This window comes from Berkeleyomyces rouxiae, assembly GCF_048999995.1.
Source record: "Berkeleyomyces rouxiae strain 22BRR77 chromosome Unknown BrBRR77_ptg000007l, whole genome shotgun sequence".
Taxonomy (NCBI): Eukaryota; Fungi; Ascomycota; class Sordariomycetes; order Microascales; family Ceratocystidaceae; genus Berkeleyomyces; species Berkeleyomyces rouxiae.
This window is the reverse complement of record NW_027396497.1, coordinates 700,510-718,415: the sequence shown is the minus strand read 5'-3', so window position 1 is coordinate 718,415 and position 17,906 is coordinate 700,510. Positions and strand designations below refer to the sequence as shown.

General features: G+C 51.2%; 6 protein-coding genes across 6 annotated transcripts; 3 read left to right on the top strand and 3 right to left on the bottom strand.

Annotated features, from left to right (window-relative positions):
* Nucleotides 1-384: 384 nt before the first annotated feature.
* Nucleotides 385-2,451, top strand: BROUX77_005981 (uncharacterized protein; the record flags this gene model as incomplete). The annotated part of the gene is made up of 1 exon (XM_073750914.1): nucleotides 385-2,451. One exon carries the CDS (start codon nucleotides 385-387, stop codon nucleotides 2,449-2,451), a length of 2,067 nt encoding a protein of 688 aa, XP_073603851.1.
* Nucleotides 2,452-3,653: 1,202 nt separating this feature from the next.
* Nucleotides 3,654-5,468, bottom strand: BROUX77_005980 (uncharacterized protein; the record flags this gene model as incomplete). Its single annotated transcript, XM_073750913.1, has 4 exons — nucleotides 3,654-4,232; nucleotides 4,331-4,618; nucleotides 4,677-4,990; nucleotides 5,285-5,468. 4 exons carry the CDS (start codon nucleotides 5,466-5,468, stop codon nucleotides 3,654-3,656), a joined length of 1,365 nt encoding a protein of 454 aa, XP_073603850.1.
* Nucleotides 5,469-8,390: 2,922 nt separating this feature from the next.
* Nucleotides 8,391-9,470, top strand: BROUX77_005979 (uncharacterized protein; the record flags this gene model as incomplete). The annotated part of the gene is made up of 3 exons (XM_073750912.1): nucleotides 8,391-8,552; nucleotides 8,707-8,880; nucleotides 8,979-9,470. The coding sequence occupies 3 exons, from the start codon at nucleotides 8,391-8,393 to the stop codon at nucleotides 9,468-9,470; spliced, it is 828 nt and encodes a 275-aa protein (XP_073603849.1).
* Nucleotides 9,471-10,326: 856 nt separating this feature from the next.
* Nucleotides 10,327-11,875, bottom strand: BROUX77_005978 (uncharacterized protein; the record flags this gene model as incomplete). Its single annotated transcript, XM_073750911.1, has 5 exons — nucleotides 10,327-11,107; nucleotides 11,170-11,307; nucleotides 11,376-11,463; nucleotides 11,530-11,646; nucleotides 11,803-11,875. 5 exons carry the CDS (start codon nucleotides 11,873-11,875, stop codon nucleotides 10,327-10,329), a joined length of 1,197 nt encoding a protein of 398 aa, XP_073603848.1.
* Nucleotides 11,876-14,176: 2,301 nt separating this feature from the next.
* BROUX77_005977 (uncharacterized protein) lies at nucleotides 14,177-15,584 on the top strand (the record flags this gene model as incomplete). Its single annotated transcript, XM_073750910.1, has 5 exons — nucleotides 14,177-14,285; nucleotides 14,351-14,389; nucleotides 14,442-14,539; nucleotides 14,603-14,959; nucleotides 15,015-15,584. 5 exons carry the CDS (start codon nucleotides 14,177-14,179, stop codon nucleotides 15,582-15,584), a joined length of 1,173 nt encoding a protein of 390 aa, XP_073603847.1.
* A 298-nt stretch (nucleotides 15,585-15,882) lies between these two features.
* On the bottom strand, nucleotides 15,883-17,133 carry BROUX77_005976 (uncharacterized protein; the record flags this gene model as incomplete). Its single annotated transcript, XM_073750909.1, has 2 exons — nucleotides 15,883-17,017; nucleotides 17,078-17,133. The coding sequence occupies 2 exons, from the start codon at nucleotides 17,131-17,133 to the stop codon at nucleotides 15,883-15,885; spliced, it is 1,191 nt and encodes a 396-aa protein (XP_073603846.1).
* Nucleotides 17,134-17,906: the final 773 nt, after the last annotated feature.

Below are 17,906 nucleotides of genomic sequence, written 5' to 3'. Positions count from 1 at the left end.
CTCCAATCCAATTTCAGCGCTTTAATATTGGCTCTTTTTTTCTACCTGTCTTAACATCCGCTTCCTTGTCGCCCCTTGTTGGCCTGCCCCCCTCCATTGTCCCTTTGTCCCAATTGTCCAGCGATTCCCCACTACACTCAATCTCTCAATCTCGAGCTTCAATTTAGAGGCTCCCCCCTTTGCTTTGTATCGCCACGAGCACACAACTGTCCCAACCACATTTCCACTGTGTCCAGCCAAAATTGCAGGAACTAGCCAGAATTCCAGTGCCACGGTCGAGTCTCGAGTCTACAAGCTCGAGAAGTTTCTTCCAACCAGTTGCAGTCCAGGCACGACTTCTCCAGCCATTTACTATAGAAAACCTCAGTCAAAGAAGCCGTGATCATGCGCTCAGAACACATATCGTCATGGGTTAAAGATGTTTCTGACGCCTGCCAACACCTGACTGAAAGCGAGCAGGATGTCTTTGTCTGGAAGCCTAGTGAGGACCAACAAGCGCACGCCGATTCTGCATTGACCTCTTTGGTATGGTGCCAGCGGCCTCAGCGCAAACCACCGATCTCTTCTTCACACAACAACCACAGTGCCAGAAATGGGACTTCGCCCGTCAATGTCAAAAGGCCCAGTACACCTTCGTCGGTTTCGGCACGGGCTCACACTAAAACCTCCCACAATGCCGTCGCTGGTCTTAGTTCTGCAATTAGGATCACCCCATCTCCTGACCCAGAAACCTTTGCCGACTTCGATGACAGTCCTCCTACCGGTGTTTCTATAGCTCTACCCCGAGGTCTACGTGGTCAGGTTTCTGGCGGGTTAAGGCAAAAGGCATCGCAAGGTAGCAGCCGACCAAGCCATCCCCAAGGTGCTGCCTTGTCGTCTCTGCGCAGAGAGTTCAACAAACATGAAATAGTAAACCCCGGGACGCTGTACAAGCCACGGATGAAGTTCGGCGCAATGCGGTCTATCGAGACACTATTGAATTTGGATGACGACGACGATGATGATTATAGGGACCCGTACTTGGACGAAGGACCACAGCATAGTACTGCCGATACAAATGGCTCTTCCCCGTACAACCTCCCATATCAAGGAACCGACAACTACTCTCGGTCCCATCATGCTGCGAGCTCCGACGCTTTGGGTGGCATTAGTAAACCTCCCACACGAGCCCTTGCACCCTCCCCAGCTGGCCGGCCACACACTCGCACTACCAATACTCGCACAAATGTGTGTAGTCCAGTCCCCCCTGATTCAAGTAATCACGCCCACCGACCAGTTCCACTACGCACTATTCTTGAAACTCTAGTGAAGCCGCTGCGCTGGAATGATGGCACTCACGATGTCCGTCAACGCGTGCGTATTTTGTCCGCAAGTGATACTCGTTATTCTGGACTCCAAACTTTAGTCAAGACCTTGGCTGCCAGTGCTGGCGACTTCCACAACTTTCAACTGCCTCATGAGGTTTCTCCGTTATTTGAAGAGGACGAACAAATACCGGCCGGTGCATTCACCAATGATCCATTTCCAGATGCCCATACCCTGCCGGGACTAACACTTGCACTTTCGGAGCCTGTTATTCATATCCAAAACCATAGTCTGATCTCTTTACAAACCTCAGCTGCAATGGCTGTATTTCAGCATTCACAGATTAACGAGATTGTTGAAGCAACTCATCACTGTCGGGATACAGAAGCTTCGTCATATGGGTGGGGAGATAGTGTCTATATGCCGCTCCTGCGTTTAGCGATTGGACAAACAAAGGGCGTTCGTGCCGAGAACATATCCAGTGCCACCATGCTGGATTCATTAGCCCCTACAAGTCTCTCTAAAGCCATGTCAACGCCTCGGCGTCCTGGAGATCCTGTCCCTCTAATGATGGATTATGCTCTTCTCCTCTGTCCAAGCCAGCTTCCAACCGATGTGGACAACCAAGTACAGCGTCAGCTCCAAAGTCTCCTCCGCCAAAAACTTACGGACGGAGATCCCAGTATCAACCATTCGATGTATGGGCCACTATGCAAGTCACCCATCGGTACCTTCATTGGTATTGCTAGCTCTAGCCACGGCCCTGCCCATGGATACAGGAATGGAACAACGACCAATCTTCAACTGGGATCGGAAGATGGGCCCATGGTCGCCCTGACTCAACTCGGGCTGAGTCTTACAAGCTGGTATCAACACATCACGTCCTTTTGCAAATGCACCTATCAGATGCCCTGCTGCACTGGACCAGAGTTTATGCCACTCTTACGTGTTGCGGGCGACGCGTGGAGCGTAACGCTAGTGGTCAACACCGACGACGATTTTGAAGTCCTTCCCACAATCAACATTGGAAGCACGGATACCATCACCGGCGTGTATCGTCTGGTGGAGGCATTACGGTATATAATCGAGTGGATACGGACTGACTACATGGACTGGCTGGCAGAGTTCCTGAAGCAGCACTCTTAAACCATATATGAACATTTTCTTTTTGAATTCATCTGCCCAACCATAGAACTTCATCACATTAGATAACTTTTGGTTAGACCACCCCAGTCCCATTTGGTACATCTCTTAGCATCTTAAAAAAAAGTATGTGTGTACACGCAAATTGTACAGCCTGAACCACGACTGGTCATTATCCTGCTTCTTTCTATCTTGTTCGTGTGTCCTTGGTGCCCGATAATATGCCTCCGTATCACCAACGTATTCTTAACGACTAGCTCATCGGCCACAAAGCGTAACTATAGAGCCACGCGAGCTCACCATGTCTTGCATAAAGCACCACCTCATTCCATCATGTAGCGACACACAAGTCAAGAACAAAAAAAAAGAGCAACACGTGCCACAACGAAGAAGCAGAAAAGAAAAGAAAAGAATCAAGAGAAAAAAACAACGTTATATATGCGTGCTATATGAGCCCCAGTGTGTCCTTTCCCTCTCCGATTTTACAAGGCCAGCTAGAGATAGAGAGGCAGTGTAGAACAAGAACAAAGAGGATGGAGCGGTGGGAGGGAGGTTATAATCAATATGTTGTTTAGTTGTTTATTCTCTGAGTCCTTAAGATATATGCACCCGCCATGAGAAAAAGTAAGCAAAAAAAAGACATGAACGCAGAGCACCAAGACGGAAGGGGGATAGAGAGAGGGGGGGATCAAAAAAAAAAGAATAAAACAACACAAGACCACCTTTTGCCGTTGCCCCTCGGTTTTTTCATCAGGGCGCGAACAAACATACCCTTGTATGACATGAAACCAAATAAACGAGAAAAACAACGACGACGATAAACTGCAAGTAGAGGAACCAAAGAAAAATAGATAGAATGTATGTAAGCATGTGACGCAACAACGAAGAGAAGGGAGGCATGTGTGTTTAGTGGTGGGGAGGATAAAGAAAGTAGACACTCAGCACCAGTAAATGCTGTTGTTTGGTATGTTGGACAAGGCGAGAGAGAGAATAGAGAAGCGAAAGGAGTCAATAGGGAAGAAAGTAAGTCTAAAAGAGAAGCGTCACAGCATATGCCTGGTCAACGGAGAGAAAGAGAAAGTGGGAGAGACGAGGCGCGAGAATAGGGCCCACGGGATTATGTGGGTTAAAGCAAGGCGAATTTGATTTGATGTTACAGCGGACAGCAACGCTGCCCATATCTTATCTTGTCGTCAGAGAGCACTTTATTCGACATGCTTTTCACAGCCAATGCGACCAAGAAGCTCCTTACCGCCGCTATGAGCAGCAAGACTCACGCTAGTCGTTGTCGTGGATGTGATAACTTGTCTCTTGGCGTTCTTCTTCTCCCAGTTACTAAAGTTGATGCTGGCAGCATCAACCTTCTTCTCCAGCTGGTCCGAGTCTTCCTCGTCACTCCGACTGTCAGTGGCACCAGCACCGCGAATCACACGAGCCGCAACACGTACAATCATGGTGAACCACACCAAGGTGATGACCTGTAGCATGAGAAGAGGGGCCAGGAACAACCATCTCACTGTGTCGTTAAAGCAAACGAGACCGTCCGACTTGAAGAAGGGTTGAATGAGGTATGAGTATCCCCCGGGCGTGGGGAAAGGCCCGGACATATTAGCACTGTTACCAGTGTAGCAGCTGTTACCAATCAGAACGGGAATATCGGCGTAAATAGACCAGCAGACAGCCATGTACAGAACATGGCGAGCAACAACCCAGACGACCATGAAGATTCCAAACATGATGTCGCAAAGAGTGCTAAATCCTGTGTACTTAAGACACTTGGCAAGCTGTGCCAAAGCAAAGAAAAGGAGAAAGAACGTTAGCCTCTGGGCACTTTGGGGACTGTTTAGTCGCCTAATCGGCGCATTTGAGCAAGGAGACTTACGGGCAGAAACAGATCAACCACATCCATCAGGACTAGGATTAGGATGCCCACGCGCGTCTGGTGGTAGCTGTAGCACGAAGAAACCAACGCAATGGTGATGAAGTGGTGAGTGAGCATCTGGTAGTGGTCCTTACGGCGCTCCTCGATGTTGATGACCAGAACCTGCTGCACCCAAAAACCCCACTGGGCCAGAATATACAGCTTAGAAAGACCGTTGAGTTCGCGATCGGGCCAGTTGGTCCAAAGCTCCTTCATGTTCATCCAGTACGACGAGGTGTAGTAGATGTACTATGATTTGCCATTAGTGACTGACGAGGGCAATATCAGTTGCGGGAAGAACTCATACCATTCCAAAGGACCAAAAAAAGCCGTAGTAAACTAGAAGCCAGGCCTGCTCGGTAAACCGAGCCTGCATCTTGCTCCGGGTAATACCGCCCATGCGAGCAATGGGGGTCAGCACATAGTGCATGACACTGGCGCGCAGGAAGGTGAAAAGCACAACGCAGAACGAGATAAAGTAGATGTCATCGATACCAGCAGCGTACTTGCCGGTTGTGTCATTGTGGTGGGAAAGTGTGAAGAACTTGCGGGTATAGGGACGAGACTTGGGAAGGCAGGCATCGGCGAGGAAGAGGAGAGCGAGTAAGTTGAAAGAATAGCCTGAAGTGAGATAAACGTTAGTATTCGTTGTGCTTGGGAAAAACATGGTCGATTCTGGGCTGGCGACTCTCAGCCAATAGGAGTTTGCACTTGGCAACTAGAAAATGGCCATGTAATCCGATAGAACTTGATGCAAGGCAATACAACTAGCAAAGATTACAAAGTTCGATTGGCTGTGTATAGAACTATGCCATGATGGCATCGAGGGGTAGGAAAGGGCGGGGGAAACACGGCCGGGATCATAGACAGAAGGGCAGCGAGCTATATGAACACACAAGACAGTGTATCACATACTAATCTGATTTTCGACGAATGCTTGGGAAAGCTGTGCCATGAGGTTGTCAGGGTATTTCAACGGCTTGCGAGAGATGATGCCAGCGCGGCGCTTGCGACTCGCGTAAAGGGGCCCATGATGGTTGGTGACATCGTTTGGGGCCCATTCGGATGTTAATTCGGTAGCTGGGACGAGGGCCGTCATGACGTGCAGTTCGGGGCGAGCAGGAGTAGCAGACGGCTTTCTTTCCGGGAGGTGTACCGATTCTATGGTGTTTGGTGTGGATTGTCGTGTTGCGAAATTTCCTAGGGCGTGGGCGTAATTGAGGGGGCAGAGGACCCTGACAGGATGAATTTCAAGGCAATGGGTCAATACCGTGTTGACAGGAAGTTGGTGGTTTGATGAATGGCTCTGTGAAGAAGCAAAAAGCGCCAAGAGTGTGGTGAGAAGAGAAAGGCCAAGCTTCGAGGGTGGTGGTTTAGGAGACAAAGCCAAGCAAGCACAAACGAACGTCGGAAAGGCGGGCGGCCGTGAATCGGTTCAAAAAAAGACAGGAATCGAGAGGATAAGTAGGAATGGAAAAGCAGTCCCGGCAAGGAAAAGTCAGTGCTGGATCAAGACGGAACACAAGTGGTGCGTCTCGTTGACGGCGTTGTATACAGGAGCGTCGGTACAAATACAACTAGAATATAGTAGCGTGGATACATATATGTACATGTACTTGTATCTGTCGACCGTGCCAAATAAGGGGTCTCTTGGGATTGTACCCCTGGTCGCCAGGTATTATGGCTTGTTGACTCCGATTCGATGTTTATGTGCCACCGCCAATGTGTGCGTGGTGTGAGCCGGCAATGCAAGATCTGGTTCAAGCAGCAAGTCAAAAGGATGGGACAAGACGGGTTGGAGGGCAGAGCGGACAGTGGAAAGCCGGTGGAATAAAAGGAGGTGGGCCTGTAATTTTCAGCGTGCTAGTCGTATGCTTATAGGGCGGTGGGCCGATAGAACGACCTGATGGAACGAGCTGGGCTGAAATGGCGAGGCGATGAAGATGTTCAAGTAGAGGGGGAGGCAGGAAAGTGGAGGGAGGAAAACTACGCCAGCAAAAGAGGCCACGCACAAAACTGGCTACACAAAACTGACCACACCAAAAGTGCGGCCGAACCGTCCAAGGCAGGAGCATGAACCTAAAAAGGCTCCTTCCTGGTGTTTACTGGCGGTTGAATTGCCCCGGCGGACGCCAGAGAGAGTAGTTGCGCTTCCTGGTGGCCATCCTCTGTCCAAGTGCTTGTACAGGTACATGTGCAGACATCTCACGTATACTTTGCTTTGTCCTTTCTGTGGTCTACACAGCAGGCGCTCAACTTTCTCTATTTTCTATGACACTGCGCGTGCGGCAGTCCATGTTGACTTTTCAGAGCCTTATTTTGGCTGACGCGTCAAGCCATGTCGCAAATGAGCATCGCGGCTGCGCGCCATGTCGACATGGATGTGTTTGTGTACACAGCGATGTACATGTGTATGTACACACATGTGAAAGGAGACTTGGATTGTGTGGTCACATGTACCTCTAGTACTTGCCCACTCGAAGCTGCCCTCCACCGCTATCGCCACCAGAGTTCCCAGTGCTTATGACACTTGTGGACTTGTAGTACTTAATGTAGCTATGTACATATGTACTACCTGTATATCACTTACTCGGCCGTCGCTTTAGCATGCCCTATACTGTGCGTTAGCGTGGCGTAGACGCAAAGAAATAGGGCGCAACGCTTCCCATTTGCCCTGCTACGGAGCACCCAAAGTCCGAAGAGCCACGCAGTGTCGGAGACAAGCGCGGACTTCACTGTACAAATGAAGCCGTGCAAGTACAGCCGCAGATATGCACAAATTACATATGCATGTTTATTTATTTAGATAAACTTCATATCCCCTCGTCTTGTCTCTGGCTCACTTAAGGTGTGTCATTTCGTTCCTGTCAAGATGCTCCATTCTGTCTTCTCTTGTTGTTAATTCTCTCCTCTGCCTTCTAACGACCCGCTGTTGAAAAGCCCCCGACGGGCCCCTCACTAGTCTTCTCTAGGAACAGTTCCAATCAGACCCTAACTTCGCACACGGCTTTTGGGTGTTGGTGGGGAGAGCCTGTCGATTCTATTGGTCAAGTCAGCATTTAACTTCTCGCGCTACCCCTGCTAAACTTGCGCTTACCCCACCCTGCGTCAATATGCCACATACCCCCTGATGAGGGTTTAATAAGGGTTATGCAAAGATGACCTGCACTGAATCCTTTCCTCCTTTCCACGTATTCAAAGTATCAGAGCCAACTTCTCTATGTGGGTTTTTGCGTTCTTGATTTTCTCACCGCAATAGTCCATGCCAGATACTACAAGGAGTTATGTATGCATAACTTTCTGTGTACATTTACCACTACCACCACAATACCGGTTCGCGACAACCTCTTCATCACATGCAAATAGCTTGCAATTGATAGGGATGTGTACAGATATGCCAAGCTCTTTTTCAACGCCCTGTTTCATGTTCTCTCTTCCGCAAATATTTCATCCGACTATCCATGTCCGCTTTCCCGATATCCCGTTCTCTATGTGTCACCAGGTATCTACGAAATCCGTCACTACAAATACCCACGCGGTTTTATATCGAGTGAGACTCTCTGCTATTATTCATAGCCCAGCATGTAATTCTTACAGCCCTAACGCCATTGTGTAATTGGAGACTAGGCTCTATATAGACGTTTTTACCCTGTTTTTGCATGTGATCCAACTGAAAGAAAAACACGGCGAAAACACCAGCATTGCTAGACCCTAGCCCTAGTCGCCTAGCACCACGTGACATGAATAGCAGCTCACGCGCCACATTTGCAGGGACTGTGGCGCGAAGACTGTGGCGCGAAGAACGTCATCGAAAGTCCAGGCCATATGACCTTTTGGAAATCTCACCGGGCGCATGATGGCGATGCAAACTTAGTTAGACATCTTCTCTCTCTACTAACAGCCTTGTATTGTGCGCACTTTAATATACACCAACACTCCAGCACGAATCTACGAGACCCTCTGCAACCAGCTCCGATTTCTTCTCCTTCACTTGGGACCGAGTCAATCTCTTATCCTCATCATGTCGACCGCCAAGTACACCAAAGCCCCGACGGCCGATCCTGACGAATACAACGTCTCGCCGCCCGCGTACCAGGCAGCTGCGGGGTCGTCGTCTGCGGCCACAGACGGCGTCTTTGGCACGCCGCGCACCAGCGAGGACAATATCCCTGATGATTTCAAGGTATATCCACCGCAGTTTCTTGGAAGGAGTTGTTTTTCTTTCTTTTTGCCTATTGCGCGCGCATGCGCACGCACCACCTTGGGATGAGAAAGATCGCGCAACTCTGTGCCATAGACTTGAAGATCCAAGCTAACGTGATACCGCCGTCTGACAGTTTGGGGGCTCGGTCGCAGAAGCCACTATCGATATCCGCAACCAGTTTGTCCGCAAGGTCTATGCCATCCTTACAGCCCAGTTCATCGCGACCGCCATCACCAGCTCACTGAGCTTCTGGAGTGATGGCTACAAGACCTGGGTGCAGTCGCATCCCGGTCTTGTCTTTATATCGGTACGTCATTCCCATGAAACGGGAGCCGGGGGATCTCACGCACACCCACGCTCCCTTCATCCTGCTGCATCCGACTAACACACTTTGACTCTTCCTAGATGTTTGCCGCTATCGGCTTCATGGCCGCTACCTACTGGAAGCGCAAATCCTACCCAATGAACCTCGTGCTTCTCGGTGCTTTCACCATGACTGAAGCCTACACCATCAGCGTCATCGTTTCCTTCTACGACATCGCCCTCGTTCTCAACGCCACCCTGATCACCGCCGGCATCTTTATCTTCCTAACTGCCTTCGCCTGCCAGACCAAGTATGACTTCACGTCGTGGGTGCCGTACGCGTCCGGCCTTCTCTGGGGCCTGATTCTCTTTAGCTTCATGTACATGTTCTTCCCCTACAGCTCGACCGGCGAGCTCATCTATGGTGGTGCCGCTGCCCTCATCTTCTCAGTCTACATCCTTATCGACACCCAGCTGGTCCTGCGCAAGTTCCATGTCGAGGAGGAGATTGCTGCGGCTATTACGCTATACCTTGATCTGATCAACCTTTTCTTGGCCATCCTGCGCATTCTGAACAGCCAGAATGACAACTAAAACAAGCGGATTCATGAGTGATATCCTCCCTCGCTATGCTCTCTTAACTTCCGGAACAAAAGGAAGCGCAAGACTGCATGATGTCTCCATCTTCAGATCTGATTAGTTTAAATGGTAGAGCCGAAGCAAACGATGACCACACCAGCCCGTCGCCGGCTTCATCTTACCCAGAGACCGCCAACCATTTTCAAACCACGTTCTAGCTGTGTTTCGTTTGAAGAACCATTGACTGTTCTAAATTGGTACTGTTTGTCTTTTGTATATTTTAGTTTTCTTTCCTCGTTTAGCAACATAATAAATATGCGTATTGAAATTCGACGTGGGTCGTACCCAAGACCCTTACAACATGAAATCATCACAATTGGTTTCCGTTACAAAAGGCTTTGCCTACAGCAAAATGATGACCCTGTAGCTGATGTTGGTCAAGTAGTAGTAGTAGTAATAAGAGAACTTGGAATAAAGAGGAAAAAGGGGGAATATGAACGGTTAACAAAGTAATAATAGAGAGGCAAGAGATGGACTTGTCGTCGTCCTTCCTACCCTTCTTGGTAACAATAGAAAACCCAACGCCAGCACAGGATACAGGACAGAAGTGCCTCCAAGCCACAGTAAGGGCTAAGGACATGGTTCCATCGCATATTTTCCGATTCAAAAGGTATAACGCAGAGGCAGCAAAAACACAGAGTAAGAAGGAGGCCAAGAAAAAAAGAGAGAATCAACGGGCACAAAGGAAGGGTTGGGCCGCCAGCACTGCATCGGCAACACTTGCTTTCCATCGCCAATATCAAGGGCCAGATAAGGAAATAATGCTAGCCTTGACAAGATTTGACAGAGAAAAACCTCCCCTTGGAAACACTTACTGGGTCTCGTTCCCAATCTCAGTGCTTGATGTGTTGGCAGCAGCCTCGCGGCGCATGCGCTCCTCAATCTCTCTGAGCTGAGATTCCCTCGCGAGCAGCTCCTGGCGCTTCTCATTAATCTCGCGCTGGACCTTAACCTCAATTTCGCGTAGTTTCTCTTCCTCGCGACGGAGCTGCTCTTCCTTGAGACGCACAGACTGGGTAGCAAGGTCCTCAGGGTTCATCGACGAATCACTATTGTTTTTGTTAGCATCATGTCCTAGTTTTGGGTTTGCGGAGATGGTTATCCGATAGGGAGAAATGACGTACGCTCCGGCACCGCCCTCGACGCTCTTGCTAAGCTTCTCAGTACGGTAGTTCTCGTAGAGGAAGTCGTGAGTGATCTCCTTCAGGTCTGCCAGGTGGCTGTGAAGCAGAGCCGAACGAATGGCCAAAAAGTCGGAGTGACGCGGGTTATCAACCTCTACGACACCCCAAGGGTACTGACGAGCACGGGCTTTGCGGCCACCAATCTCAATGACTTCTTCAGAGCCAACAATGGCGAAGGGCATAAGGCCACGAAGCTCGGAGTTCTCCTCAACGGTGTCCTCGTCATCCTCTTCAATGTCGTAGGGGAAGTTGTAGACGGGAATGCGGTAGTGCTCAATATCCTCCATGACGAGCTTCTTGGACTCAGCCAGCTCAGTGGGGGTCAGGGTGTCGGCACGACCAATGACAGGAATAACGTTGACACGAGGAGCCAGGCGCTTCATCAGCTCAATGTCCAGCTCACGCAGACTGTGGATTTGTGGTTAGAGATGTGTAGACTTCCCAAGTATGGTTTGGGATTTGAAACTTACCCGTGGCCGGTAGGAGTGATAAAGTAGAGCATGGCGTGAACACGGTTGTCTCTGAAGCGGGGGTTACGCTTGATTCGCGACTCCTCGGAGAGAATGTGGTCGTATTGGCGCTCGAGATAGCCAACGATCTCGGAGAAGCTGAAGATTACCAGGGTAAGTCAGTACTGGGGCTTCTTATTGCCATTGTGGTTGTCAATTCTTCGTACCTGGCCTCGTTGTCGATTTGGTCGCCGAATCCGGGGGTATCGACAATGGTGAGAGAGATGCGGCTGCCTTCCTCGTCCAGTTCGAGCTCTGCAGATAATTGTTAGAATATTTGGGGGCAAGGTGGGTGTTTTTGGTGGCCGGATATTAGCATACCGACTGTGATGGGAGTAATCTTGACGCCCTCCTCGACATGGGCGGTGTTCGGATCATCACAGTCCTTGTGGGACAGGACAGTCTTGCCGCACAGAGTGTTGACGAACGTGGTTCTGCCTATTGAAGAAAAAGGGGGCCAAAGTTAGCATCTTGTGTAGTTTGAATCGGGGCTTTGAAGCGCGTTGGATGTCCTCGCGTGGGGAAGACAGCGCACTTGGAGGTGAGCCAAAGCTGTTGTGCATGGTTGTGGACGCGCAGGAGGGGGCATCTTACCGGTGCCAGAGGCGCCACACACCATCAGACAGAACTGAATGCCCTTCTTGACATTCTTCTTTCTGCGGATCATCTGTGAGAGTGCAAGCGTGATATTAGTTAGAGTACTGTAAAAAAGCGAAAAAGAAAGGGTGCAATTGCTATGCTGTTCCGGGGCATGGTTGGAAGCATTGTTGTTCTTGTTGTCCACTTTCTGACAGGTGCATTGGCGGCCGAAGATGGTCATTCCGGGAGTTGGAATTTCAAGGCCATCTCCGGTTGGGCTGCTGCAAATGCCAAAGATGCAGCGCCGGCCTTGTGTGAACAAAGCACACTACATAGGTTGGCCAAAACAACAGAAAGGGGATGAATCGACTACACCGAGCCAGGTGGTGGTGATGGGATGGGGGCCACATACGGTTGCGGAAGACATGAATGTGGTATTAATGGGGATGAATTAAGAACGGAGAGGCCCGGTAAGAGAAGGTAGACAAGGCGGTAGCGAAAGAAAAGGAAAACAGTTGAGGTCGTGGTCGTCGTGGTCGTCGAGGCGGAAGTATCACCAGCACAGAGCTTTCCCTGGAGATGAAGAGGAAGGGAGGTAAGGAGGAGGACGATTTGGGCGGGTGGAAAGATTGGAAGGTTAGCAAGTCGAAGGTGGCAGTTACAATGGAAGGCCTGCTGCTGGCCCTGAATTTTTGGCGGGGGTCAGGGCGGTGGATGGTTGATGTTTGCCAGGTTATCAGGCAGAAAAGGAGCAAACACAGCGGATGAGGCCCTGTAGCCTGCCGGGCCACGCGCTGTAGGAGACTTAAGTACAGGGCATTAACAGAACGCTCTGGACAGCCAAAAGACACAACAAAGGCTGATCAATAGGGACCAACCACCCCCTAGCCCAATCAATCCAGGGCCAGGAGGAAATAAAGGGGGGAAGGGGGAGCTGTTGGACAGCAAGCCAGAACTTGGAGGATGGAGCAAAAAGGCACCAGGAACACGACTAGAGACAAGGAAGGACGACTTTGAAGATTGCACGATGAGGAGGAGGCAGAGACGCAAAGGAGGCCTTGGACACGGTAGTCAATGTGTGGAATACTTGGACAGATACAGAATACGGGATGCACTTGTGACTACATCATATATCCGTCATATATCCATCTCGGCTCACTAGATTTGTATAACTGGGCAGTCTTCCTGTAAACCATGATAGAGATTGCTGCACTTCACAATGAAGATGAAGCTCCCAGTTAGTCTCTCAGTGCAACATTAGCATTAGCATTGGCCCGTACTAGAGCGTGAGAGTGTCCACACGGCTGCACGTCGATATATCTACGACAAGGAGGCTCAGGGGTAGAGGTGCAGACGGAGCCAGCATCCACGGAGCCAGTGTGATGGGACAGTTAGGGTTTCCCGCACAAGTGTCCGGGCGACAGGGAGACCCGACAACCCCTCCCCCTCCACACTCTTCACTTCATCCGCTCTTTTGCTGACCGTTTCGTTTGATGTTCCCCAAGTTGTACCAGTGCCGGCTTGACTGCTCCAAAACAGTTGTTCCTGAAAGTCGCGACAAGTTTGGCTGGCTTAGTGTCAGGGCCAACAAAGGACCCTGGCGTGACACCCCACCCCCTGTCTCAAAGGCTTGGCTATAGCTTCTATCTTCCTCATGTGATCCAACACGTGATGTCTGACGAACGCACAGTATATTGGTACAGTGTTAAATGTGCACACCACTGTACGGGTTTGCGACCCAGTCGGCCGTCACAAACATCGACAAATGACTGAGCAACAGCCTCAACTTTGCCCGGCCATTCCAAGTTCCGATCTCTTGTTTTTGTAGTGTTTTCTTTTAGCGTTGCGTCTGCTTCTTTCTGAGCCATTTTGTCTTGAGTATTATCCCTTGATCTCTTTTCTGTTGCTTGACTGTCCTGCAAAGCCACTTTTTCCCTCTCCCCGGCTCAGTCTGTATCAAGCACCCCAAGCCACCGCCTCAAATCGTCAACTCTAAGCTGCTTTCTATAAACGACTTGAGGTCATACTGTCTACCAGAAACGCCATCATTACTTGAAACGCCGCCTGCGGTTTGGCTCGAGGCTAAAACTAACGCTCCATCTGCGGCGCAACTCAGCATCGCCTTGCGGTCTTTGTCGATAAGTCTCCACAGTCGACGACTTGCTTCTCAGACCTGCCATCGCCGTCTTGCTTTGCTGGTGCTGCAAGTGCTTTTCTTCTCTTTTATCACCCGTCATGCGGTAGTGATCTGCCGTCCCTTGTCCTTGTTCCGCCGAATCTTGCTAGACCATCGGTTGTCAAAAGCAAGCAGGCAACCCTTACACACCGGCATTCCCTTCTTATACAACCCATAAATATCCGGATCTGAGATCCACACCCACTCGTCGCCATGGATGTGCGACCACAGATTGAGCCCGCCGTTGCTACGCAGGTCCTATCGGCCTCGTTCAACAACGACCGTTCATGTTTCGCCGTTGGCCTCAACACCGGCATCTGCAGTATGTGTATCTATCGACTTGTTGTGCTCTGGCCCAAGTGCTACCAACTAACCAGGCCCATATAGTTTTCCACACAAAATCATGTCTTATGAAGGCATCACGCGGTAAATGATACTGTCTGCCAAGAAACCGGCTTATGACTGATTATATCTCTAGACTTCAACGCTGGTATCGGGCTGGTGCAAATGATGAATAGCTCCAACTATCTAGCCCTGGTGGGTGGTGGAAGACAACCCAAGTTTTCCAACAACAAGGTAGGAGAATGCCAAAAGATACAGGGAGAGTATGCCTTTTGTTGACATAAAAAACCTACATAGGTGATTATCTGGGACGACATGCGTGGCATCGTTGCCTTTGAGATAGCCTCCTTGACCCCCGTGCGCGGAGTGAAGCTCTCCCGGAGTCACATCGTCGTCGTGCTGCAGAACCGGGTGTCCATCTACGGCTTCAAGAAGAACAAGCCTCTTCTTGGCGAGCATGAAACTGCTGACAACCCGCTCGGCGTGTGTGCGCTTTCAGACCACCATGTGGCCTTCCCGGGCCGCCAGTTCGGCCATGTCAACTTGGTTGACTTGAAGGAGCTCAACGTGAGCATTATCCCCGCCCATTCCAGCAGTCTACGGGATCTACAGTTTAGTCCAGACGGCGAAATGATTGCCACAGCCAGCGAAACGGTGCGCTCACCCTATTAGCACAATATGGATCCAAGGACCTGCTAACACCCTCTAGGGCACCCTAATCCGCGTCTTTGCTACATCTACTGGCGCTCGTGTGGCCGAGCTGCGCCGCGGTATAGACCCTTCCCGCATCTTCTCAATAGCCTTTAGCCCCTCGGGCACGCTACTAGCCTGCACCTCTGACAAAGCCACACTCCACGTCTTCGATGTGCCGCACCCTACCAGGTCTGTGAACTCCAAGAGCTCTTCTCCTCTGGGGCCATCCTCGTCTACTGGCCCACTACTACCTAGCTCCGGCGAGGGAAGCGGCCGAGGTAAATGGGGCATTTTGTCGCGCCTACCGCTCATGCCACGAGCCTTTTCCGACGTATATTCGTTTGCGCAGGTGCCGTTCGAGACTGGCGACGAATCGCTTGTTGGCGGACTGCCCGTCTCGGAGACTACCACGCTAGGCACGACGCGACCGGCCAAGGGACTGATTGGGTGGATTAGTGATGAGTCCATTGTAGTTATTGGCGCTGGTCGCGATGCTCGCTGGGAAAAGTTTAGCCTGAGCGTGGGCCAGGATGGGCGTCGGCAGCTGCTCCGGGATAACTGGAAGAAGTATTTGGGCCATTCATGACGCTGGCACGACTAGTTGGGAGATGTTGGCTTGTTTCTATCGAGCCTTTGGGTATGGCGTGAATTTCTTTTTCTCTTTTGTTTCTTCTTTTTTTTCCCTACTGACTCAGGAACACGGAAATCTTTCTGCCGAATCTATACTATGCCGAACTATATACTAGTTATTTGATGCCTTTTTTTGAGTTCCCCCTTCTCTGTTAGATATGAGCACAAAACCCGACACTAATTTATGTATAATGCTATGAGAGGCCAAGCAAGTACTCACATGCGTTCGCTTTCTGATGTCTTTGGCGGTGCGACTATGGTGATTGACTGCGTGTTCTGTGCCTGTGTCTATGCCGTGATGAACTACCCTTAGTCTGTGGGCTAGACTCCGTTCTGCGGCGCGACGACCGGTCTCTGTCTCTGTGGCCGTGCATATCCTTGTCGTTACCGCGCTGCCTGTCACGGTCTCGCCCGCTATGCCGCCGTTCTCGACTTGTTTCTCGTTGCCTATCTCTGTTTCTTTCTTTGTCGCGTCCAGACCATCTGCTATCGCTGCTATCGAGATGGTGTGTCTCGGGAGAGCGTTCGCGGCGCTTGCTACGGCGGCTCTCGTCGACGTGGGTGTTGCTGGAGTCCATGTTGACGTCGCCATCGGCGTCGTGGAGGGGGCGGGGGCGGCCCGAGCCGCGCGCGTTGTCTTGGTAGTCGCGGCGGTTTCTGTGGCTCCGGTCTCGATCTGCTTCTCGGTCTCGATCTGCTTCTCGGTCTCGATCTGCTTCTCGGTCTCGATCTGTTTCTCGGTCTCTGGGCCGATCGTGGCGACCGCTCTCGTCCTTGGTGCGTGATGAGCGATGGTGGTGTCTGTGGCGACGCTCTTTATCGCGGCCTGGCCGGCTGCTACTCTTCTTCTGGCGTTCAAGGGCATCCTCGACCTCTTTTTTCTTCTCCTCGATAAGGAACTCCTTCATGGGGTCTTCGTCGTCGTGGTTCTGGATCAGCAGAGCCAGCTCCTGCTCCTCCTTGAGCATTGGCCGCTGCCGCCGGCTCTCGTGCTCTGCGTCACTCCCACTTTCCGCTCCACTAGAATCCGTTTCGACCGCCTTGCCAGCCATGCGCTGCATTGTGTCCCAGTCTACTTTGCCCTCGTCGGGGTCCTCGTCATCGCGGAACTTGTATCGCGCATGGTCCACGCTGATCATGCGGCCGCTGATGGTCGCTCCGCCGAGATTGTCAACGGCGAGATCCGTGCTCCTTTGGTCTTCGTATTTGAGCCAGCCGAAGCCGCGCGACTTGCCCGTCTCTTTATCGCGCGCGAGCTTGATGTAGACAGGCTCGCCAAACTGCGAAAAGATGGTGATTATGTCACCTTCCGAGAGTTCGAGCGGCAGCCCGCCAAAATAGACAAAGGCCGTGTCCCGGTAGTCGACGTGCCATGAGGCGTTGGGCGAACTTTGGAGGCGGCAGAGTAGTTAGAGGTGAGCTTTGCTTGGAGCGGCGGCGGCGACTTACATTCCATTTTCGATTTCCTTTTGGTTGAGCGCCTGGATTGCGCGGATCTTGTTCATGGTGTAGCTCAATGGCTCGAGTAGGGCTGCGGATAACCGAAAAGCCGTTGTAATCGAATCGTGGACGGCGGACGGGGGTCGTTGTGTGGAAGTGGCGCACTATTTTATTTTGCAGCTTCGTTTTCGAGGCCGCAAGGCTGACAATCCGGCTCAGAAAAGTTCGCGACGTCAATTATGCAGTGACTGCCCAAAAAAGCAGAGCTTGCTGGGCCTTTGTTCGCTTTGTTGCCCCGTGGTCCGTGCGCTGGAGAAGCTTTGTTTGCCAGCGCCAATGGCAGCCCGGTTCTAGAAGGGATTCAGTGGGGCTGCCTGCTAGGGGGCTTTGCTCTTCAGGCTTGATGGAGCCTGTATTCGTGCTCGGGCTGGAAAAGTTACAGGCGACCGGTGCCCCTCTTGCTGCTCTTTCTAGCGTCTGAATTTCTCTCTGCCCTAGGTGTGATTTTGGGTAGGACTGCCTGATGGCTTCTTGATTCAAGGACAACTAGAGCCAGCCTTTATTGTCCTGGCTCGACCAGAGACGTCATTGGAGATTTAAGCCGGCCGTCCACCACCAAGCTCCGTTGCCTATTCGCATCTCGCCAGAGCGCCGCATTACCGCCATCGACAATCCCCGCATCGGCCTCTTCCGGACCGACAGCGACAGCCACAGCCACAGCGCCCACCTTCAGTGCCCACGATACAGCTATCTAGTCTAATCTTTGGTTGGACGTGCTCCTTGCAGCCCAGTTCCATTCTCCTGCTGCTCTGGCTGTCTGAGGCTCTGAAGAAGCATC